Below are 25,339 nucleotides of genomic sequence, written 5' to 3'. Positions count from 1 at the left end.
ACTGAATCTAGCCTGATTCTACTGAAACTCATTTGAAAAACTCCACTTAAAATATGCAGTTTAATATTAATTTTACAGGCAATAGATTTTATAATTTATAGCAAACAGCTGGGGGAAGGAGAAAAGCAGATAGGTGGATTTCCTCTCATTCACACCCAGTAAGTCTGGCTCTGAATGAAAAAAAAAAAAAAAAGAAAAGAGAAAGCCCAAGAAGAATGAACACCAGCTTAACCTTTCATGTTATTAGGAAGCATTACTTATACAGAAATAAAGAGGTTTTCCAAGACATTGCATAGTTTTCCACAACAGATTTGGAGGAAACAGAAGTGCCTCATCAGCCTAACAAACACAAAAATCAGAACATTTGAAGGAAAAAAAGGTTTTTTACCACATAACCACAGTAACGTTTCTTGTAACTTCTGAAATAATTGGCTTACACTCCTTTTGGCCATTTTCCTTTCCATCCTAAGGAACAGATTCTTCTCAGGACGTAACAGACTTCAATGGAATTATTATTATTTACAGGAACTGGGGATCAGGCTGACAACATCCAGCTATTAACCAATTTTAGCACTGTCACTACTACTTCTAGAGGATGCCACCATCCCAGTTATCTTTCTGGTTTGAAAGCCATGAGTCCAGCTGGAGCATGTGAGAGTAAGCATCACAACAAGACTCATCCAAAGCAATCCAGAACTACCATTACAAACTGCTTGCCAAACCCCGTTCATTTCACATTTTAATGACTTCTCGTCAATATTCTTGAGAAAAGGAAACTGCTTCATGCAAATGTAAGCGGTGCCAATCTCATCCCTTTAACTAACTACCAGCAACTGGACTGTAAAAGGAAGACAAAGTTTCTTTTTTGCAACAAACCCAAGCATGAAACAGAGAGTTCTTCAGTTAAGTGTCATATTCAGTATGTACTGAGAGCAATTTGCATGAAAAGGGGCCATCTTTACTATGGGGAAAGGATTAATCCCTGGTGTTACTACATGTAGATGCAATAACGTGAGGGATATTTTCAGGTTTTCCTATTTTTCTATATAGGCAATTGCCAAGAGAATCCCAAACCCACACATTTCAACAGAGCAAATGAAGAAATAAAGTCAGTGTAAGTGATATTAAGCCCTTTCAAACAATAATAAGCAATCCAGAAGGGGAACAGCAAGGAACAAATCTTTTTCAAACTGGAACCTTTCACAACAAAAAGAGTGACCTGAACAAGAGAAGCTCCTGCCTGTTTTACTGATACATGCATATCATAAAAAGAGCTTGATACAGAATCCACTAGAACATGTGGATGTTCCACTAGAACATGTGGATGTTCCACTAGAACATTCTGCTTGGATCTAGTCCCAAGTAAATGGAATCATTTTACAAAATATTACAATATTTCAGATCAGCTCTCAGCACATTTTCCAGTTTGCAGATATGATTATTATAGCTGCAGGTATACAGATAAATAGAGCAATGTCACTATGAGGCCAGAAAGGTTTGTATACTGTCCTGGAAATGAGTATTTTATGGTTTTAAATATCTCAATCCACAACACAGCTTTTGTATCATCAGTTACCAACACAAAACAAGAAGTAAACTACTATGCTGTAGTATAAGGTGATAAAGAATAGTACTATTTTCTCATTCCTGAACACTGACTTCTGAAATTAAGGTCACAAGGATGAACAGGTATTTGTAAATTTTGCTGTTAAAATAAAAGACAACCCAAAATTGCTGAGTAACCACTGAATCAATCCAAAACTATTGTGTACTGAAAAACACTTCATATTTTAATAGTACCTTTTATACAAGCACCAATATGCACAGAGGAAAATGAAAGAACCATTTTCTATTTTTTGTGTGTGTTCCATGATTTATTTTAGAAAGCCCTAGATGGTATTACTTTCTGAAACTCTCTTTGACAATGTAATAGCCTACAAAATCTCTACACACTATGAGAATCAAAGAAAACACTGCATTATATAGTCCAAGAGACTTTCAGACTATCAAGTTTCAGACTACTGAGGCCAAGAATAAAGCTTGCATGACATGAGCCAGCCTAGATTTATTTTTTTTTAGCATAGTCCAGAAATGACATCTACAGCTGTTCAAACAGAAAGGAATATCAAAAGACAGTAACAGAGCAGTTTAAGGGTTACAAAACCTCTACTACATAAACCAACATGACATTTCAAAGGAGCCACGACAATTTACCTCAACTGAGAACCTGGCAGTGTTTCTGTACACATTTAAGTACATATTTTTCATCAAATACACCATCATTTCATCAGAAGGCTTTGGGAAGAGAAAATCATGTTCTATGATGTGGAATCACAGATGAAATATACATAACAAGGTTTAAGAGGTTTAATTTAAATGCTTTTTGATTATGAATAGTTGGCTTACCTGTTTCACATCATATGCAAGAAGAACAAATCTTAAGTCTGGTGAAACTGAGTATCTTGATGCTTTGAATGTTACCTAAAATGAATTAACAATAAAAGTGAGTTCACAATAAGAAGGATCACTTTTATTCAAATTTCCTTATAGTTAACAACTATAGAGACCACTCTTAAGAGAGGTCTGGTTCACAACACCCACACCAAAGAAGGACTCACATAATTCTTAGTCAAATTTGTCCATATTAGTACAATGGCAACAGATGAACCTGGCTTCAACACCAAATACCAATTAAGAAGCTGATGAGTTTTTTATCATAATTGCAAGCACTAAGCTGAAGAATAACAACTATAACCATTCATGTACAAAGGATGAAGGAAGACCCTTGGTTGGTGTGTACCTCAGGAATGATTATAGGGGAGAATCATCCTTAGGTTAGGCTTAGAGAGCACACAGGTGTGCCCTACCTCTCTACTCCTTTTCTTTTAAAGCCACATACATAAATTCTTTGCAAGACAGCTTGCACTAAAGAAAAACTCTTTCTTATAAGAAAGAAAATTCTTAGTAGAGAGTAAAGTGAAACATAAGGTAGTTTAACAAAACTAATATTGCTTTACATCTATGCAAGACCTAACTGAATTCAGGGCTGTAATTTAATCAAGGGGAAATGTTACTGTCAGAAAGAAATAATGCATCTAATGTATGAGGAAGATAAGAATGTGTGATAAAGTGCACTGAAGGAAAAAATTCTAAATAAATCTCAAGACATCTATTTGCAGAATGAAAAGGGTGAAGAAGAGAAAAATACAGGTAAGAATAGGAAAAAGTAGGACAGAAAAAAATAACAACTGCAAAGGAATAAGATGAAAGGAAATACATGAACATTAAGGCAGAACAAGATCTATCCACTATTCAAAGGAAGGCTTTCCCTTACTTTGCTTTTTAAGCATCCTGTTCCCTTTAGCCTAATCCCACTGCTGAACTAATTAATTCAACAGGGGTTTAAAAGGTAAAGAAAAGCTAGTCTTCCAATAAAGTGAGAAGATGTTATGTTTTGATACACCAATTAAACACAGGTTCCTATGTGATATAACTAGAATCAAGCTATCCAAAGAAATCAAGAGGAAAAAATAGTTTGGAAGATAAACTATTTATTAGTTTGGTGCAAGAGTGTGAGTGTCAAAAGTCAGAGGAGAAACCTGCTGTCAGAGAAGAGAAGAGAAGAGAAGAGAAGAGAAGAGAAGAGAAGAGAAGAGAAGAGAAGAGAAGAGAAGAGAAGAGAAGAGAAGAGAAGAGAAGAGAAGAGAAGAGAAGAGAAGAGAAGAGAAGAGAAGAGAAGAGAAGAGAAGAGAAGAGAAGAGAAGAGAAGAGAAGAGAAGAGAAGAGAAGAGAAGAGAAGAGAAGAGAAGAGAAGAGAAGAGAAGAGAAGAGAAGAGAAGAGAAGAGAAGAGAAGAGAAGAGAAGAGAAGAGAAGAGAAGAGAAGAGAAGAGAAGAGAAGAGAAGAGAAGAGAAGAGAAGAGAAGAGAAGAGAAGAGAAGAGAAGAGAAGAGAAGAGAAGAGAAGAGAAGAGAAGAGAAGAGAAGAGAACCTTTGATGCATCTTTTTGTATGTAAAAAGCATTCAGAATAGATTTGTACTGTGCTTAAACTAACTTTTATGAGTTAGCTATCTTTAAGCAGAGACTATGTTAATCTATTAATAATATTCCATTTTCTTGGCACAGCCTTAAAAACATTTTTACATATGAAATTTCTCTGCTTTGTAGCAGTTTATTAATTATTGCCCCACTGCCTCAGCCTTCAGCAATACATAACCCAGGCAACGTTCCAAATTCCTTCTCAAGGACTGTGGTGCTTCCCATTTCATGCATTTAGCAAGAATCTTCAGTCACTGATTATGACACAACAAAAGTAATCATGTTCTTAGTGCAAACGCCTGAGTAACTCAGCTGCAAACTATTGGCAGTTCAAGGCAACACCAGCAAGAGCTACTCACATATTTTATATCCAAGTATAGTGTCTTGGGGATTTGGGATTTAAAATAATTTGAATCCTATGGAAGATGACCTTGTTCACCCACCTGCAAATCTGTCTGCCTCCAGAAATGCCTCAGACACATGATGTACAAGCGATGCCAAAAAGCTACAATCACTTGGTTGTAGGTAATGGTTTTGGCAAAATAGTTTGCTTTCTGTTGGTAGAATGGCATTATTCTTGTTAAAAAGAGCATAAAGCTGCTTCATAATTTTTAATGTTTCAGTTAAGAAACAAGAAACTAAAAAGTAGACCAGTAGAAATCATGTGTTCATTGCTGAAGCTGATAGCAATGCTGTTTTTTTTTCCAATTACCATAAAAATGTAATTAGCCTATTTTTTTAAGTTGGATTTACAGTCAAGCCCTTAAGGAAATATGTTTAATTCTAACAGAATTTCAGGGAGAATTAAGTGACTTAGAGTGGCAGTAATTTAAATTTCCTTAGAGATCTGTTTTGGTTTTTTTTGGTTTAAGCAAGCACAATTGTTGCAATAAATTCAGAAACTGAACACTTGTATGTGTAGAATAAGCCTTCTATTAAACAACAACAAAAAAATCACCTGACTTATTCCTCCTGTCTAACACAGCAAGTAAACTCACAATCTGTGAGTGCATTAAAACCAAAGACAGGTTTTGGGTTTTCCCCATAAACATGTACAAAGTTATTTCATCAACCAACAGAGGCCTACTCCATGACGTAACATCAGCTGGTGATGCGCTTAAAAGACATTTTCAGTCCCTGCTGTAGGAGGTGAGATTTATGTCAATCAAGGCCTTGGGAGATTGTCTACTGGGACACTCACTACAGCGATCACATATATTTATTCATTAAAAAGAAGTTTGTAAAGATTCTGACTCCAAGGGTTTGTTCTTTTCTCAGGAGAACGTATTTTTGAGTTTCAAAGTGTTGAAAAAATACCATATTGAAAACACTGGGAATTAAAAAAACTTCGGGTCTTGTTATCAAAAATCTGGAGGACACTTGTTCCGCTATCATGTTTGTGTGTCTGCAACTTTTCAAGCCTCTTGCTTTGTCAGGAGCTGTTGAGCCTTTGTTCAGGAAAACAGACCTAAATGCTGCCCCTTATGACTAGGCCTCTACGGTTTATCTGTGCTTGATCTCTAAGAAATGTAGCTCTGGACAAATAAGCTCTGAAACAGGGAGAAATACAGCTGGCTAATTAGGCACAGTCCCTGGATGCAGAAGCAGGTCTAGTTTCCTTCCACATCGCTGCACAGTATCAGCTAGTTAGGACACCAGGAGTAATTCAACGTGATGCTGACTGTGTGTTCCATAAACATCCTTATCCACTTTCCAAAACACACAAAGGGAAGGCAGAAAAGAAGGAAAAAAATGTGTCCCTAATATTTCTCAGTTTTACCTAAGCACATCAAGATTTAAAATCCCTGCAAAACCCATCAGCCATATGCAACAAGAAAAAACTTTGACGAGATAAATTGCTGGAATCCTTAAATTAGTAAAATTTTACAATGCTGCCTAATTCCAAGCAAAACTATAATTTAAACACCTGTACACTGTCTTCCCTTCTTAATTCACAAATCTGTCATCTGTTTTTCCCATATTGCTGAATTTGACTTAATTTCATTTCTTCAAACATAAAAGAATAGATCTTATATCTGATCTTGCATTCCTCACCCACCCAAAACCCCCAATGACTGTATAATTAGGTCTAACCAAATTAAACATTATATTTCTAGGTTTCTTTGAAATGGCTCATATGGCAGGAGTTTTATTTCTTCTGACAGTGATGCATGATATGACAATTCCATGGACAAGCAGTGACTGCTAGTCTCACTGTCACCAGAGATGGCAAGGGTAAAAGCCAACTGGAGGCAAAAGGACACACTGCATTTAAACAGTCTTTTGCTCTTCAGATTTACAGTTTCCTTTTCTTATGCACATTCCAATAAGTCTTGCTAAACATAGTACTGAATGGAAAGAAGATGACAACAGCTTGAGACAGTAAGAGTGAAAGAAAAAGAAAAAGCTATTCTGCAACAAATAAATATAAGGGACAACTATCCCACCCCCATACACAACTGGCTTTTCTTCCACCTTTCCATACAGATTACTAAAATGGAACCAATTTTTTTTTTTTTATTAACTACATAATTAGTATTTATTTCCAATGTCAACATTTTGCATATTATTTTTTTTTTTTAGTTTGCATCTTATGTGTTTTCCTGGTAACAGAAATGCCTGTTACAACTGTGTTTAAGAGATTTAGGCTGGGTTTAGGCCAAGGGCCTCTCAGTATCAGCACATTTTATTTCTTCTTTTCTCTTCAAACCAGGTTCCAAGTTATTGATGGCTATTCAGTTCATCTTTGTTCTATCCTTTCACCTACTATAAAAAAGTTATTTTAACTATTTTGGTGGATTTTAACTGCTGTAATATTTAAAACAATGTCTTTTTCATAGTTTTTGAAAAAAATGCCAGAGATAGATGGCAGTTACCTATAATACAGTCTGGCCCAGAGCTGTAAGAATATATACTTATCAACTGTCAAACACTTCATAGTAGTCTTTTTTCACAGTTTCAGCTGGATATTTTTAAGTGAAATAATACATCACAGTTAAAACCAATTAAAAGGAAATTTCCACTTCTGTCAAGTTTATTTATTTGTTGTTGTTTAGTTTTTTCCATTTATTTTTACCCCTCCTTCTGCTTCAGTTTCTTGTACTTCTGTTCTTCCCAGAAATTCACATTTTCCACAATCCTATTATTCATCCTTCTCCAATTATTGATTAATGCTCACTTATCACACTTCTAGGCTTTACAGTTTTTTGCTACTCATCCAGGATAAAATACTTCAAGATCTCTGGATTGTTACTTTAAAGCTTGATGGCAATACTACTACTCAGCAATTTATACATCTCTTTATATCACTTATCTACATCTGTATCAGAATTTTAACTTAATGGTGTAACTGAACACTGTTGTATAGGAGTTAATTAGCATTCATAGGTATTCAGCTCAACTTAACAGACAGGCATTGACCAAATGGCAATGCATGAGAGGAATCAGATGGGACAGAATTACACTAGCTGCAAAATGAGAAGGTATTTGGCATGTAATGGTTTCCTCAGGTGGTACCAGCAATCAAGGGAACAATGGGATTTTCCTTCTATTACCACTGCTATGACTAAAAGAAGATGGACCACAGGGAGGTTAGATGAGAGAGCACCTGAGAATGGAGACTAGCAGAAGGCAAGCCTTGTAGCAGTAAAAACAGGAGATCTCTGATAAGAGAGTCAGGTTGTAATTAGGAAAATGCACAATAATTAGAATGTTTAAAAACCTGGGTTTCCAAGGTTGCATTGCTTAATGACCTATTTCGTGTGTTGCCTGACACAAGGTCCAAAAATGCTGCAATGCTATGTGTTCTAACTGCTAACACTCACGTTTCCTATCCAGCATAAAAGATGAATGTGCCTTAAAAAATTCCCTAAACTGAACTCTACCGTAGGGATGGGTGTCATCGTGGACAGGTAGTTCTCAAACACATAAACCAAATTCCCCAAACCCACCTGAAACTCCTTGTGTTGTCCCAAGATACTTTCACACACATGAGGAGGTGATTGTAGGACATAAAAAAGACATAACAGACCTCTGCATCTGACAGGAGCCCTGCACCATTGCCTCCCTAGTAGAAAATAACCTCTAACCACTAAATCGAAGAATTTTCTCCCTCCCATTCCCCATGTTTGATAGACATGATCCTTAACTATTTTTAATATTAAGAAATTAATAACTCACACTGAGTTACCCTAAACTGACAATTTGGAATACTGTCCCCTGCATTTTGTATGTTGAAACCTCCTTCTCTTGGAAAAAATCCAATGGCTGCCACCAAAGCACAGTGTCTGCAAACTCTTCCATCTGTCAGGCTTTCCCATCTCTATGCACAGTGGTGCACTGCAACAATAAATGCTAACTCATAAAAACCCCTCTACTGAAAAGGTTTTGCTGAGAGGGTTATTTAACATTTAGAGAAGCATGGGAGAGCAGCGATAATGTTACCATCTTCATAACCACCTATTTACAACATGTGTGAGTCATTAAAATGACAGTGTTGCAACAATTACTAATATGTATGTGGTGGTTATATAATGCTGTTTAATGTATTTACCATTATTCACCCTTTCATTTATCACTTGTGCAAGGCTCTTAAATATAAGCATGTAAAATACTCTTGTAATTAAATCTGCATCAATCAACAAAGGAATTATAATTGCATCACGATGCAACACTGAGTTTCCTGTCAAAAAGAGGAAGGGGGTATGGTGGTGGGGAACACAAAACAAAAAAATGTATCAAAAAATAAGAGAACTGTCAACAAGAAGAGCTGTTTATGACCAAAGCTCTGTAAAACAGCACAACACAGTCCCTGCCAAATGCTCTGCTCGGACTAAAATTCTCATTCTCTGCTTTTGGCTGCAAGGCCTCCACAGGGTTTTCACTGCTGGGCTGCCACAGCCTAATCATGATTCATGAGCCAAGACTACTCCTGCTCTGCTCAACCTTCTGACGCCATCCCTTAATTAGTAGACAGCAAGAAGTAATCCTTCTCCATCCTTGTGTAAAAGATGGTTCCCAGTAATACAAAAATATACCACACTCTAGGGTATACTCCTGGCAAGCTCCTGGCTGCAACTCAGGAAGATTTGTTTGCTATGCAGAGGATGCAGTTTCTCCTTGAGCTGGAAAAGAGTTGTGGAAAGGCCCTGAAATCAAGGGGGAGACCAAGTCAGTAATTGCTGAGTTTAAGAGGAGTCCCAAGCAGAAAGCTGGGGGGAAGCTGTTGTAAACACAAGACCCTATTCTACAGTTTCCAAGCTGAAAACAGCTATACTTTTATCATCAGGAACTGCAAACAAATCAATAGTCTCATATTTGATGGTTCAAAATATATTCCATTATCTACACTTAAAATGCTTAAGGAGTCATGCTGGAGAACTTTCTGACCCAGGACCCTGGACTAAGTGTTGTTAAGTTGTATGCATGGTATCCAAATAATTCTGCATGCAGGAACAGTGGAACTGAGGGCTAACATGTAACAGTCTTGCCACTTCTGTAATTATTGCAGCTTTTTTTAAAAGGGAGAAATGAAGGCAAAATTCCTAAAGGCTTCTTTCAGATGATTCAAGACATTTGGAAAGTACTACAATAGAACACAGTCTCTCATCTCTGTGTCTCCTTTTTCATTTTGTTTTGGATTTCAGAATTGTAAAACAGACTAGAGAGGCTGAAGTAGAAGCATGACAGGGGACCAGAGAGACAACTTCCCCTGAGCAAAAGAAACCACGTGGCCCTCCATGGTCTTCTCTCTAGCTTAGCCAGATCTGCTGGCTGGGCTGTGTGTAAACCAGTAACCTGCTCATAGTGACTTTATGTAATAGCTGACAGCAAAATTTATAAATAAAATGCTTGGTAAACATGGAAATTACTTAGATAAATGTGGCATAAGGTTACTTACTTTGGAACTATAATGTATAATAAAGTACTGCTATATGCTGAAAAACTGGGAGGTATGTCATTTGGGATCATGGTGATAGGCACCTCAGACATGATAGAGAACATATTGTAATCACATATCGAGTCAGTATCACAAACATCAAGATGCCACACAGTGATTAATGTCTAGGGCAGTTTTTGGCTCCATTTACTAGAAGACTTGCCCAGCCTCCAGTTGTTAACATTTATATGCCGCTGGCTCCGAATATTAACTGTTTATTAGATTGTTTGAACAGGCTGCACTACACAAATGCACTCAGAGAACAAATATGTGTTAGGAAATGTCTTTAAACTATGAACTCCCGAGATGCTACTAGATATCCTTTGTGGTTTATAAGCTACCCTTTTCACTTCTGTCAGTGTCTTTGCTATCCATAATTTTGTTTTGCTGATAGCTTAATTTTATAAAAGCCAGATTGTCTTACTAATAAATTTATTATAGAAAAGGATTCCACATAATAAAGGACAAATGAAGCACAGTAATTTCTTCCACTTCTGAATAAAACTATGAAACTGGGAAAAAACCTAAATTTAATTCAGGACCTTCGGGTAGATAGTTCATTATGGAAAAAGAAACGGGCATCTCAGAAGAACAAAACACTAGGCTGCTTCTTTCCAGGTGCATGTCTATTTCTAAAGGTATTTTTTAAAGGTTTTTTTTGTAGATATCTTTTAAAAATATATACATAAAACATACAGATTGAAAAAAAAACCAAAAACATGCAGTCCATTTTTTTGCTGATTAATATGCATAGCGAGCAAAGCAGCTCTTCAGTAGAGCTGTTTGAGTTTTAGAAAATAAGCAACATGTAGAAGGATAAAAGAAATGTACCTTGCACAAAACCAGCAGTCTCTAAGATGCAAAAGAAGAGCCAGCGATCTGTAGACAGTGGAAGACTGCTTCAGGGGATTAGTAATGAGGAAAAAAGAAAATCTCTTTTGTGCTGCTGGTTCAGATACAACCCAATCAGTAGTGACAAAGATCTATTACTAGCCCCTTGCCTCTGTGCAATGAGTTTATCATGGCAGTTCAATTTTCAGTGGACAATTATCAACATTACTAAGAAAAATCTGTCACTTCTGCAGCTGCTTGAGCAGAGAGGCAAACAGGAGAGGGAACACAGATTGAAAGCAGACTTATAACTCGCTTGAAAGGTGACTCTTCCATGACTAAAGCCCTTTGATAGGGAAAAATGAGGGAACTTACATTGCTACTGTCTATGTTGGATCTGTGCTGCACTTTTTATTCATAGAAGACAGCTCTGCAGAGTCATTAAACCAGCATCACTCTAATTATGCACCAGTGAGTAAGCAGATGTGACACTGAGTGAGGAAAATGTTTGATTAACGATCCAGGTGTCTAACTTTGGAAGAGTACATTTAACAGTGTGAATGTGGGGACAAGGGAGCTTAGAAGAACAGGACAGCTTTGGATTTCAGCCATACAGTCTGCCTCTCTAATGTTATGATCTCCTGTTAGGATCACTGGCCACGCTGTCAACACACAACTCAGCACAGCAACATTTCCTATTGCTCCCTGCCAAATGTACATCAACAAACTTACTGAGTCTTCTGCTCTATTCTCAGCATTTTATTCTACTTCCGTATAAATAATCATTGCCAGAATTCACTTCATTTACCTCTAACACTCCTAGCTTTTGATTGTGTACAGAGATAAGGTTTGTGGGAAAAAACACACTTATGTTATTTATTTGTCTCTGTTCCATACATAATTGTTAAATGGTTGCTTCAATATTACCTATTTTGGATCAGCTTGCCACATTTTAATTAAGAGTAGATATCCAGCATCTAGAGTGCTCTCACTCTGCACGATTTAAGGATAAATCAGTTCCATAAAAAGCCTGGAGAAAAGCAACTTTGTGAAAAGAGGTGAAGCAGCCTGTCCATAATGATCCATAATTACTTGGCAGGACTGGTTTACCACAATGGCCTGAATAGCTTGTCATGCTGGCATTACACTTGACATCGTATGAGCCAAATACCTGCAGCCAAAAGTGTATGAATTCATCTGTGAGGAAACTCAAGTCTCATTATTACAGTCAAGTCTTATAGCCAGGGATGTCCAAGAAGCTGCTTGTGTTCAAGTTACACACTGAAAGCAATACACAGGCCTGACACAATTAATCCTCTATTTAGCCAGCCAAGTGCTCATACACACATAGGCAGATAAGAGGGAAAATGCTTCTGCAATACTTTGTAGTTTGTACTTCAAAGAAATTCACCTTTTCACCCACTTTTAATTCTGTCTGCCAGCCTGTTTTGGGCTAAGAAGTACCCTGAGGCACATCCCAGCATATGGAAGCATGCAGTTTACAGAAAGGGAGCTGCACACACATGTCATTAAAATACAATTCTTTACCCCTCTCCTTCATCTGTACATTGACCTCAGAAGTCAGCATAGGGTTCTTTCTCCTCTTTCTACTTCAAGGAGTTAGAAGAAAAAGTCACCAAGTGCTTTATGCTTTGAAGGGAGGAATCTGTATCAGCAAAGGCCAGAAACAGACCAGGAATAAAATCAGCCTCTGCTGAAGACTGCTAATGAAAATGAGTCATCCTTTTGGGTTTGCAGGTGCAAAAGATTTTACTAAATTAAAAATACAGGGATTAACAATAACAGCCTGTGGTCTGTATGGAGTACTTATGAGGAAAGATTGACAAGCCATGCATTTATGCTGCAAACCCTGATAAACGAGAATTACAGGGTAGAACATAAGTGGTATCACTGAGAATAATAGCACCAAGCGAAGTAAAAGAAAATGCAGACTAAAACATTAAAGCATTTCTTAGCAATTACTGCTAGTCAGAAACCTTCAGATGGCCTGAACAAAGCATGACCACAGGTGACATCCTATCTGCCAACATCTTGGTTATTCACACATTGGTTGAGTAAAAAAACAGGTAACTTCAGCTAGAAATCATGCACTGAAAAAGGAATGGGTTATACTTTCTAGCCTAGGTTATAAACATATTTCTATAACCTTTAAATATTATACTCTCTCACTCCTCTTGCAGGAGAAAATCTTTAGCAGACTTCCACTAAAAAATCAGTAAATATATATTACTTACAAAAGTAGTGTTTTCCAATAATAATGTAGTTGTATTTGTTTCTACGTTAAGTTCAACAACATGTCCATTCCTGTTTTTATACACCACTGATGTATCTGAAACAACAAAGGCATTAATAGTTAGCAACCACATTAATACAAGCCAGCACATTAAAGTAATTAGAATATCTTTATTACAATATACAAGATTGAGAGAACTGCACTTATAATATCTAGTTTCATTGATTTGCTTCATGAGCTTCAAAAATACCAGTTTACGCCCTATACCATGTTCACCTCATTCAAGAATATGACTTAATTTAAATGGAAGCAATTTCTGTGGCAAAAAAAAAAAATCAAATGATATTGCCGTGAATGAAGTGACATCTTGAAAGTAAAATGGCTCTCACCTAGATGACACTGTCACTCTGACACTTTAAGGTCCAACCATACTCATTAGGAAAATGGTCATACACCAAAGCTTTTTACTTAGAAGTGATTCTTACAAAACTTCTGTGCTATTCTGTATCTCTGGTAACTGAATTGACAAAGATACACACTACATCTTAAGACAGTCCACGTCCTGTGTGATTAGTGCTGGGCCACAGAATCCCAGATTGTCACATAAGCTTCTTCTCCCTAGTAACAAGCAACAGGACAAGAGGAAATGGTCTCAAGTTGTACCAGGGGAGGTTTAGATTAGCTACTAAAAGAAACTTCTTCACTGAAAGGGTAATTAAACACTGGAACAGGCTGCTCAGGGAGGTGGTTGAGTCACCATTCCTGCAGGAGTTTAAAAGGCATATAAGCTGTGGTGCTGAGGGACACAGTTTAAGCACTTGACTTGGTAAAGTTACGTTAATGGTTAGTAGAGTTTTGTTATGGTTGGACTCGATGATCTTAAGGGTCTTTTCTAAACAGAACAATACCATGACTCTGTGATACTGTGAATGTTAGCAAAGGAGGGTTAAAGCCAAATAAGTTCAATTTGTAGAACATTCAAAACACTTGATTTCTAAGTTTCCATAGGAAAAAGAATCAACTACAACTGAACTAAAAAAAAAGAAATTATAAAATTGTGGTCCTATGAAAAAAGGCTTCATATCTTTTTCTATCAATACTTGTAAAATTGTATCTGTTTGTATCAGGACCTGCACAATTACAAAAAAAAGTCCACAATAATAATGCAAGTCTTGATTAAAAATAATTAAAAATATTCTAAATTTCCCACTATTTCTAATAAGAGACTGCATAGAGTGAGTGCTGATTCTTTCATGTTATTTAAAACCCAATTAAGAGATTTATATTTCATCAACAGAAACTATTTTATTATAAAAATGTAGAAAGCATAAGGAAATAGCTAAATTAAGCCTAAAGGAAACACAAAAGAATGTTACTAATCCTCAGTCATGTCTTGAGAAATTCATTACAGATCCCTGAATTTTATGAAGTGGAAGTAAATATGACTGGAGAAAAAAGTTACGCTACATAAATGCTTCTCTTATTCAGAAAAATGTAGCTCTATTTTAATTAACTCCACAGAAACTATAGATACACAGCACTAGGCAATGTCCTCTGGTATGTTCTGTAAACATAAAAAAGCTTCATTTGAGCTATTTTAGGATTGTGGCTGGGAAGTTTAGTGGGATTGATGAAGTTCAGGACAGGATTACCAGAGCTGGTATTTAGGAAGGAAAGTCAAATTGCTAATAACAACTTATTAGTAAGAAAAATATTTTAAATATTAATTTTGAATAAAAAGAGCTAACACTTTATAGAAAGTTATTTTGGTTTCAGGTTACTGGCTAATACAGGACATTAAAGTTTTTGCAACTTCTTTTAGGGTTTTTTGCATGTATTATTTTAGGTACCCTATCACTGAAAATCCCCAAGGATGCTGTATTACTGTGCTAAGCAATATTACAGAAAAACCAAACAAGTTTTCTGGCCAGAGAGCTCACCTCAATTATGAGAAAACCTGAAGGTGAGTAAAGGCACATATAACCCAGAGACACTGAATAGCTCTCAACAACTACCCACAGTCATTCATTCCCCCTACCTGAACAGTGCTCTGAGCAATACATTTTTCATTCAGAGGTGAGATTAAGATGCCACCCAAATCCAAACAGCAGTACCAGAACATAACTCCTCAGTTATCTCCCCTCCTACATGCCACATACACTTGGCCAACAGGATTTACAGCATCATGCCTCATTAACTAATCCAACCAGTAACATTTCATCCAAATAATGAACTTAAAATTCCTAACAGGACCATGACTAAAATATACAGACCTAGGGCTCTTCTTGCAAGCTACCCACATGGTATGCAACAGCACTTGGAATAAGAAATACCCTGAATGACATATATTAAAGCCTTTGTTAACATGTCAGAAGAAAATTTATGCAAATGATCAGAACAGAAAACTGAGAGTCAGACCTCTACAAAAGGCAGACTTTACTGGCCAGTAGTTACACCTCTCGCTGACGTATATTGAATTTGGTTGTTAACTCCTCAAGTGCATAAATTAAACAAATGCTTCCAAAATGCATGGAGATTCTCAGATAAAAGATTGTATCAAAATACCATGCAAGCGTTGAGCATAAATGCAATCTTCAAAAGTAATAATGTTGATTTATATTGAAGTCTCATTCCAATGAATACTTGTCAGGCTGAATAACGTGATAGTTGATGGTCATTCAACATAACTATGATCTTTTTCATGGATAGCTCAAATTAAATAAGAGCCATAAGTATAGATTTGTTCTGAAATTTTTGTTTCCTAGGACCAAAAAGTCTATAGAAGAAAAATAAAAATAAAAATAGTCCTTAACGTTGTCCAATTACACAACTGATTGATTTATTTTGTTTATTATCTTGGTGTTTTCACCACAAAGAAGTTGAGGGATTCCTGACATTTCACGAAGCCACTCAGAGATGGAGAATTCCTACTTCAAAGAAATTCTCATTTAATTTAAAACAAAGACTAGTACCACATTAAAATCTCTTGGGTGGACAGAAATTGCAGCACTGAAGAGCCACATTCTCCACCTAAGGCCATCACTATAATAGAGAGCCTTCTGTCCTGAGCAAAGGAGAATGTGAAGAAGCCTCTATAATGAGTATGTTCTCAAGTCACCAGCCCTGGATGATGTACAAAAAACAGTCTTTAAAACAACTCATTGAAAATTTCCTACTTGTAATAGTTCTCAGATTTCTGAAAACTTTGGAGATTTCAAAGCATTAGATGACTGGTAAGTTTATTCCATACTGCTAAAACACAAAGACAGAAAACAAGGGTATGTAAATAAGTTATCTTGACATCAGTCCCAAATAAAATAGTGGCACAATAAATCCAGGATTCTTCCTACAAAATACTGGTTAGCAATATAATTAATACCTGATAGCATTGCACAGAACATAGATCTTGTTAAACAAAGTTGGGCACCATTGTCCTTGACAAATGCAACTGTGCTGAAACTAGATACTGAATTTTCTTTGAGGTATTTGATTTATTTTATGACAACATGGCTCCAAAGCTTACATTATACAGAATTAATGGAAAACACATTAGGTGGATTAAATACAGTATCACTAAGAAAAATAAAGAGGAAGACAGGGTACTACTACCAAGTGATTTGTTTCACCTAGTTAACTGGCCGTTATTGTAGAAGGGAGACTGGAATTGAAGAGCAGTGATGGAAAGAAAAGCTTATGGGCTTATACAGATAAATGCAGTATCACAGTAAAAAAAAGTTTATGCAATTCTTCAGCATAACTGGATCACAAGTAGAAGTCCTAAGGTGATCTTCCCTCTGCTTACACCATTGGTGAGATTGACACTATTATAAAATGTCCAGTTCCTGGAATGCACTCTGTGAGAATGGAAAATGAGTAAAAAGGAGTGCTAAGAAACTAAGAGAAGGTGGATTTCTCATTTATTACACAGAGTTACATTATCATGAAGCTAGAGCTCAAGATAGCAGATATCAACTGTTATGCTTATATTGCTGGATTAATCAGCCTAATCCAAAATAATGTTGTGTTCTGATTGGTTTTTTTTTTAATTATGTTTATTGCATGTTGTTTATTTGTGGAGAAAGGGATAAGTAGCAGAAACTGGGAGCGCAGGCATTTGCACAAAACTTGTCCTCCTGCTTTTTTCCACTTCAGAATAAACTACCTAGGCATGCTGGATGGGCCTGGAAAACTCATATCTCTATCCATGATCAATGTATCTTCCTGATCATGTAATCAGATACCATACTAAGTCATGCTCAACTCATGCTGATTTTCAGTGGACTTAATGACTTCAGTGTATGAGCCTATAAAAATCTTCAGCTCTTCTCAACAGTCACTATTCATTTAAAAAACGCAATTTATTCCCTATCATGCAATTGCCTAGGACCATGCCTCATTATTACAACTGCTGCTGTCTCCATGCCAGCACTGCAGCTGGGACAGAGGAAGCAGACAACTCTTGATTATTAACAAATCCACTGGGGGGTGGATATAGAGGGAAAAAAAAATACAATAGTGAAATATTTAAACCAAGCCTTCTTGAGTTTGAAGTCAAGCAGGTGAGGAACTACTGCAGAGACAGTGACCATCAGCCACAGGTAGTACTGTCTGTGACCAGCTCAGCTGGAAGAACATGACTGTCTACTGCTGAATTACTTCATGAAGACAACCAAGATATAGCTGGATAGTAATGTAATGTGCATGTAATCACAGAGAATGTAGCTGAATAAAGTCCTAGTGACTGTACAGGGGCTCTACCCAGACATGCTGTGGAATCCAGGTTTGTTGCCATCTTAGCTCTCACAGTAAAACTAAACCATCACACCCAGGTTTTTGAAATACACATTCCTCTTTTATGTACTGCCACAATAACACGAAGTTGTTCTAATTCAGAAATTTCCAAGGTTTTTCCTACAAGCTTATCTATTTATTAACAATTGCAACCAATTGTACCTTAAATTGCAACTACATGAGAGCTTTGGTCCTGGCAGCCATGGCAGATAGCAGCAACAGTTTGCTGGAGCTACTCCTTCTCTGGTCTTGTTAGGTAGAGTAAAAGGTATTTCTTTTCCTACCATGTGTTGAATATTCCTGCAAGATGTTAACTTACATCATTTAAAGAGCTCTCTAACAATTACAAGGAGTTGAATTAAGAGTTGTGCCGTAATTAATCTCCTATCAGAAGTCACAAAAGTATCCTTCACTTTTAGAACACAACTGGGCAAAGCATTACAAAGCCAATTAATAAAAATAAATGAAAATACAAAGAACAAAGCAAAGATACAATCAGAAATGGGAAGCAGTCATGTAACCCAAAGAACAATCAGTTAATGGACTAAAGCACAAGATTTGACTGGTTTTGCCATTCCTCCTCACACTTTCCCCATTCCACCTCTTTAATGCAGAAATCTCTGCCTATATTTCTGTCTATACTGGGAGGAAAATGTTAGGGCTATTCATTTATCCCCTAAAGCAAAGCACTAAACATGATTTCATGGTGTTAAAAGATAGTATAATAGACTTGAGTCTATTAGTCCATTCCAATTTGTTTGAAAGGCAATTAACAGTAAATCCGCACCACGAGGAGGGGAAGGGCCCTATTCATGGCAGAGAGCCTTCCTCATAGGCTACATCACTGCTCGTGTGCCTTGCAACTCCAGTAACATCAGGGTATTAATCCTGGATATCTTCTGGTACCTACATTTTTATTTAGCTGTTCTCTTTGTAAAAAAATAAAATAGGGACTTCAAATCAGAAAATGTACTGCACTTCACATGTTAAACAATTTAAAGAGGAAGGGTAAGTTATACCAGCACTTTGGTCTTCTCACCCCACATTGTGCACTGATGGTGAAACATCAGATGTTGTTGGTAGATATAATTTTGACAGCACAGAATATTCAGCCTTTTGTTAAATTTCCTATGAAACTGCTCAGCTTTCCCACTACTTGGCAGTATTTTTGGTCAGGAATAAAAAAAAATAATATCTGGTTGCTCTCTTGAATTGCACCGAGGACCACTACTGAGCCAGCTTGGCAATGAACTCAGCCAGCTGTTGCCCAAACAATATATATGTCCCTGAACTGCTGAGAAACTTAGGGAACAAATTGCCAGTCTCAGTCACACATCCTATCCCAGCCTCCTCCCCAGAGAGATAATAAGGTATCTCAATAGAGCAGCACTTCTCTGACAGCCTCAGGAGTTGACACTGCTGCTGAGACTATCAAGAGAACAAGCCAGACAGGAAGTGAACAGCTCTGCTTTGGAGTGGGCAGCATGACCCAGGCTGGATTTCACACAGAATACTGAATTGGCAGGGCTGCACTTCAGATAAGATACAATGATTCCAAGGAAGGAAGATTTATATGTTTCTCTACTCTTACATAATTCTCAAATAAAATTGGGTATTTCAACCTGCAATAGAAATGTGAACTTCTGTGCCTCTCAAATACTCCTGAGAGCTCACCATCATTGCTACTTCTGTGGTGCTCGAGATGCACAGGGCATTTCACTGACAAGCCCAACAAGTGAGATGCTCAGTGGCTATGTACCTATGGCAGTAAAAGACCAGTCACTGGAGCAGCCACAGAGCTGCAGTTTGTTAATCTCCTTTTGTCCATATGAAGGTGTCTCAGCGAGCTGATCCAGCCAGAGCTGATGGCTCAGTGATGACCATCACACTCATGCTGTGGGCTTGCAGTGAAAAGATCATAAATATAATCTGTAAGTGGCCTCAGGGGTGCCCTTATCAAGCTGCACAATGTAGTCCATGCCAATGACAAACAAGGTCACAGCATGGGATTCCCAGGTTTACACTGACAATGCTGATGCTTATGATTTACCATTCTCCAAGTAATTTCTGTAGCACATGGAAATTGTCCTAAGTCCAGTTCAGGCTGTTATAAACTTAATCTTGAAGAAATTATAATCAAAAGAGATGCACAAGGTAATATCTAAACCCTAAGTGACAGCAAGAATAGTCTAGAGTCAGATTATTTGCTTCTGAAGAAACCTGCCGATGGTTTTGTGGAAAATAAGCATTCACACAAACTTGAAAGGTGAAACTAATATACATATACTATCAAACTAGTTTTACCCAGATCTTATCATGTGTCATTCAGGATGGGACAACCTTGCATTAATATATCCTAACTCTCCAACTTTAGTCTATGAAATCAGAGGAAAAGTCCCAAAAGAAAAAAAAAAAATCAATCCCATTCAATACCAATTTTCATAGTATGATGATGGCAAATAACATTCCCATTCAGTGTTCCATTTTCCTTTTTTTTTAATGACTATTCATTTCTTCAGAATAAGCTTTCTACTGTAATGAAAACAACTATCACCAGATTTGCCACACCTGGCATTGCTATTGTAAGACTGCATCCCACACACAAAAGGTACCTCATTAGCCATTACAAAAGCAAACTCTCCTCCGTAATGAACAGTTTGACTGTCTTGAACTTTGGCCCATAGTCAATACAGGGAGACAATTATCTAAGAATGAAAATAATGTTGATTATTTGGAGTGTGTCATAACATTCAATTACTTCATTCTATCCAGCCTAATTTGAATGGCTCTCTACTGCCTTTTCCATAACTAGTACACAACGGAGTGCATCTCCACTCACAACTGGTACCAAACCTTGGGTCTTCATCCAAACCAGGAAATTATGCCAAAGACCAAAAAAGCTTTGGATTGATTTACTAATACGAAAAACTTCTAATAACAAAAATAGATATGGATCCTTTATGTACATACAGAGTCTCTTCCTTGAGGCTCTGCACATATGGATGCAAGCCTCCTGCAGTGCTGCAAATACACTGCCACTTGTGGTAAAACCTCGTCAGCAGAGCTGCTGTTTTGGCTAGTTATGTCATCAACTGGGTGGTGATAATGAACACTATTTGAGTAGAAGGGATTGCTAATTCATTGTGAAAACCACCTTACCCCCCACTGCTCATTGCTTTGTGTGTAGATCTGAGGGTATCTGCCACGTTCTGAGTAGCAAAAGATAAAAGTTTGTGATCTTACAATCTACTCCAAAATTCTGACATATAGGAAACAATACAATGTATTTCGCAACTATCAATTCGCTGCCACTGAAAATGAGATGAAATTTTAAAATATGAAGCTGAATAGTAACTTCAATATCTGTTTGCAACAGAAATGCTTCCTATTTTAAGAAATATTCATCATTATGGTGGTAGGCACAAGAAATGCAGTAAGCCACTACTGCATTTACTCTAAGCCCTTTTCAGTGACACATTTACCATGTGCTTCACTTTTATTGCCCTGAATCTAACAGCTTTGCTAGAATTTAGACATAGTTGTTAAAATTCTGACTATACTGGACTTAATGAGAATTTTGCTTCATAGTGCAGTGGGCCCATAATTTTGCAGGTGCAGCTAAGTGTCACAGAACTACAAAATTGACAGGACTTGGTGTTTGGTTTTTTTATTATTTTATACTACCAAAGGATAAACAAAATATTCTAAATCATTATAAAGGCAAATTCCTACTTAATTATTTAGCCTGCTCTTTCCAAATTAACAGGTGTCTCATTTTGATTTATGAGAAAAACATGTTGATTAAATGAAGATCATTAGCTCTTGAAAATTATATGCAACCAGTAACATATAAATCACATCAAGGCACTGTTTTTTGTATTTCTTTGCGTCTTTTTATGAACCTAAAATACCAGTCTATATTAAATTATGTCTACTGATCAGTCATCTGGACTTTGAATAGAAATTAGACATCCAAAAGTCACACGTGCCATTAACATTTTTACCCAGAAGTATTAAATCTTCTGTATCTAAATTTAACTTACGAAATGAAAGCACTTAAGAGGTCTTGTTTTCATGTGTGTTCTTTACCTACCATATGACTGGTGTTCCTGGACGATACCCATGCTAGATAACTTGAAAATTACACGGCAAGTATGTAGATCTTTAATCAACATAGATATGGAAACAAAGATTTGGCATCAACATTTGGCAGAACTTCCTTTGGTGTTCATTTGTTTTGGATATCATTGTCTAGTCTGTACATGCAATTCCACTGGTCTGCTGAAGCGTGGGGAATTAGACAGACAGAGCCAGTAGCTGTGCAAAATCACCAGGACTGTGTTCATCTTGATCCACTCCTGACCCACACGGCACACTCAGGGCAAGCTCCGTAAGAGCAGGAAGCAGGTCTGGAGGATGAAATGACCTATGAAACAGTCTTATGTTCAGGATGCAAACAGAAAACTCAGTTCTACAGCTCAAACTGATACAACGAACCCTTCTGATACACACAGATCTACTAAAGTCCCTCATACTGGCCTGGACAGATTCTGATTTGGAGTACCCACCAGTACATTTTATTTGGCTCAAATACAAAACCTTAGGTCCAAAGAGAAAGAGAAACAAGCAATCAAGTTTCTATCTTAACTTTATCTCCACGTGTTTTGCTTCTTTCAAAATTACAAAGGAGACAATGCCAGTTCAGGACTTTTTGTGCAGCTCATCCACGCAATTAATTTAAAATTAAAAGTAGCTGAATGAAAATACTACAACAAGAAGAAAATAAAGTTGAACAACAGCAATCCTGGGAAGCCAACAACTGTTCTTTAAGTGTGAACATCTGGTGGCAATTTGATTGCACGTTACCCAAAAAAAGGAGGCTCACTGATCTGCTCCAGGTGTGATGTGCAAAGTGAAACAATAGCACTTTTCTCTGTACTTTAGTCATACATTAGTTTCAAAGAATAAACATCTAAATTACTGTTCTAAATTTATGCTACTGATTATTCCAGGGAATTACACTGCTTAGCTGCTTCTGATCAGGCAATTCAAGCAACTCGCCTTGTATTTTCCATTTGAATCATGCTCCCCTTTCAGATTAACATTATTATTGATTTTATTAGTTTATAGTTTTCCCTAAGTGAAAGCATAACTTTATCATTGAAATGCTAACTTCACTAGTAAATCTTTGTGTGCTCAATAACTGCTTTAGACACCTAGACAATGTTCTATTAAAGCTTTAACATACTTCTTTGGAGATTTTTTTTTTTTTTGCACCCAAAAAAACCAGGAAAAAAAATGGACTTACTGAATAAGCTAGAGGATAAGAGGTGAAAAACATAAACCCAGTGCTCATAACTTATAATTATTAAAATAAATTGACCCAGAATAAGTACCATTATGTCACGAGAAAACCCTGAACAGAAACACCCTTGCTTTTTTCTCCTCTGCTCCATTATAAAGGATGTACTACAGAACATGTAAGAAAGGCTGATCCAGAAATATTCACAGGAAGTAAGTTTGTTTTGGTGCAACTGTGCCTTTGCAGAACATGTATATTTTCAAATCTAAATCTTTTGTTTTGGAAGAATATTGAATACCTTGCTAAACAAGAGTTCTTAAATTTTTTTACACATAGTAATTTTCATCATCTTTATAAAACATTTTCCTGATGTTGAATTTGTCAAACACATTTTGTTCTATTCATTTTCCATGCAATTAAAAAAGAATCTTCACACACCACATTGGAACACAGACAGAAATGTTCCAGTACTTTTCAAGCACAGCTCACTTTTAGTAGTTCAAAACACAAACTTTATTCTAGTTCCCAGGTTGAAACTAAAGTAACTGCAGGAAAGTTACTTAGCAGTCCAAATACTCATCTGCAGTACATGAAGTAGATTTTGTCTTCCAAATTATATATTCAAATTACACAAAGGCTGAACAGTCAGAACTAATATAAACAGAATATACTGCATTCATCAAACACAGTAGATCCAGAGCTTTCCAAGCCAAAAGGGCCCATTATGGCCTTCTATCCTGATTTTTTCAGAGAACAGATTACAGGATTTTGATCTGCAAATTTGGCATCAGACCTATACTTTTCTGTTGTGTTTTCTTTTATAAAAAGCATGCAGATTTGCTTTAAACACTTCAATGGATAATCCACTTGATACTATATACGAGCTGACAAATAAGAAAAACAAATCCCATCATGATGCCATTAACACCTCACCTAAAGAAAGACCTTTCACTATAATAATGCCTGGGGGAACTATCAATAAAAGAAATCCATTTAATTTTACAGTGTAATGTGAAACACACTAAGCAAATGCCAGAACTTGGAGCCTATTCTGCTCTGTTGCTCTGTTCTATGGAAGGCACCACTTCTGCTGTCTGAATCCAGTTACACCAACGAAACAATTTAAAAATTCAAAATTCAAAATTCTTTCTAAACTTAACAAGGATACTGCAAATACATCCAATTTCTCAACATCCTTTTTCATATTTTCAGGAGCACCACCTTTTAGCAAGGCTCCATTTAGTGACACTATATAAGTTTTCAGTTCTAAACAGATTCTGAATGCTTAGAAATCATTATTTTTTACTCTGAAAATATGTTTTGTACTTAAGCCACTGGAAGTCACCAGTAGCAATGATCTAAAGACTCATTACTCAAATTTCTATTACATTTCCTTAAGATGTGCTTATACATTTCCATGCCCCATACAAACACACACATATTCCGTCAGCACAGTGCACAAACATTCCTTTTTCTGCAGTGTCATTTCCCTAAACATAAAACCAAATAAACAGTGACAACATTAATGTTACTGTAACACATATTCAGCTTAGACAAATAAAGCATTGGATCACTCCTAAAGTCACAGCCCTGCACTGGCAACAAAGGTATTCCACTTTTTTTCTCCAAGTAAATAACCCACAAATGGAGTTTTGTAGGAAGGAAACTACTCCCTTATGAGGATAGGATGGACATCTTGTCCCAAGCAGATGCCTAGTTTGGGCCAAGAACCCTTGGCCTGGTAGGAGTGGCTCTAAGACAGACTTTTCACATTTCTTAATTAGCAGAAGGGCAGAGGAAGAAAGCTTCCAAGCTCCTCTAGGTGAAATATCAGCACTATGAGTTTGTGCTGGGTGATGAGGACATGCTTGGCATACTCAGTTTTGGAAGATGAGAGGAGAGAAAAGTTCCTTAATTCTCACTTAAAAAAAAATAAAGTAGCTGTCTTTTGGCAAGAGGAGGTTACTTACTTCCTCCAGCAAAGAAAGCAGTAGGGAGAAACTGTAACTCAAAATATTTGAAACTCATTACTGAAAAAGTTTGGCACAGGTTTGCTCTGGCTCTTACTGCAGGACTTAATCACTGCTCTTCCTACGTCTAGGAAATATATATAACAAAATAATGCAAAGAAAAATATATTCAGTATTTTCAGCAATAATTACAGGAGTCCCTACAGAACTTAATTT

General features: G+C 36.7%; 1 protein-coding gene across 4 annotated transcripts in view; it reads right to left on the bottom strand.

The window, feature by feature from the left end:
• DPP10 (dipeptidyl peptidase like 10) overlaps nt 1-25,339 on the bottom strand; it is a 458,987-nt gene that overhangs the window by 106,899 nt on the left and 326,749 nt on the right. For all 4 annotated transcript variants that reach the window (XM_051623886.1, XM_051623884.1, XM_051623883.1 and 1 more), the window contains exons 4-5: nt 13,062-13,156; nt 2,407-2,481 (exon numbers count right to left, since the gene is read on the bottom strand). In XM_051623886.1, the coding sequence (XP_051479846.1) occupies nt 2,407-2,481; nt 13,062-13,156 (170 nt within the window). The remainder of the gene's footprint in view (nt 1-2,406; nt 2,482-13,061; nt 13,157-25,339) is intronic.

The sequence above is a fragment of the Apus apus genome, chromosome 6 (assembly GCF_020740795.1).
Source record: "Apus apus isolate bApuApu2 chromosome 6, bApuApu2.pri.cur, whole genome shotgun sequence".
Taxonomy (NCBI): Eukaryota; Metazoa; Chordata; class Aves; order Apodiformes; family Apodidae; genus Apus; species Apus apus.
Note: the sequence above shows the minus strand (reverse complement) of the source record. Positions and strands in the feature narration are given on the sequence as shown.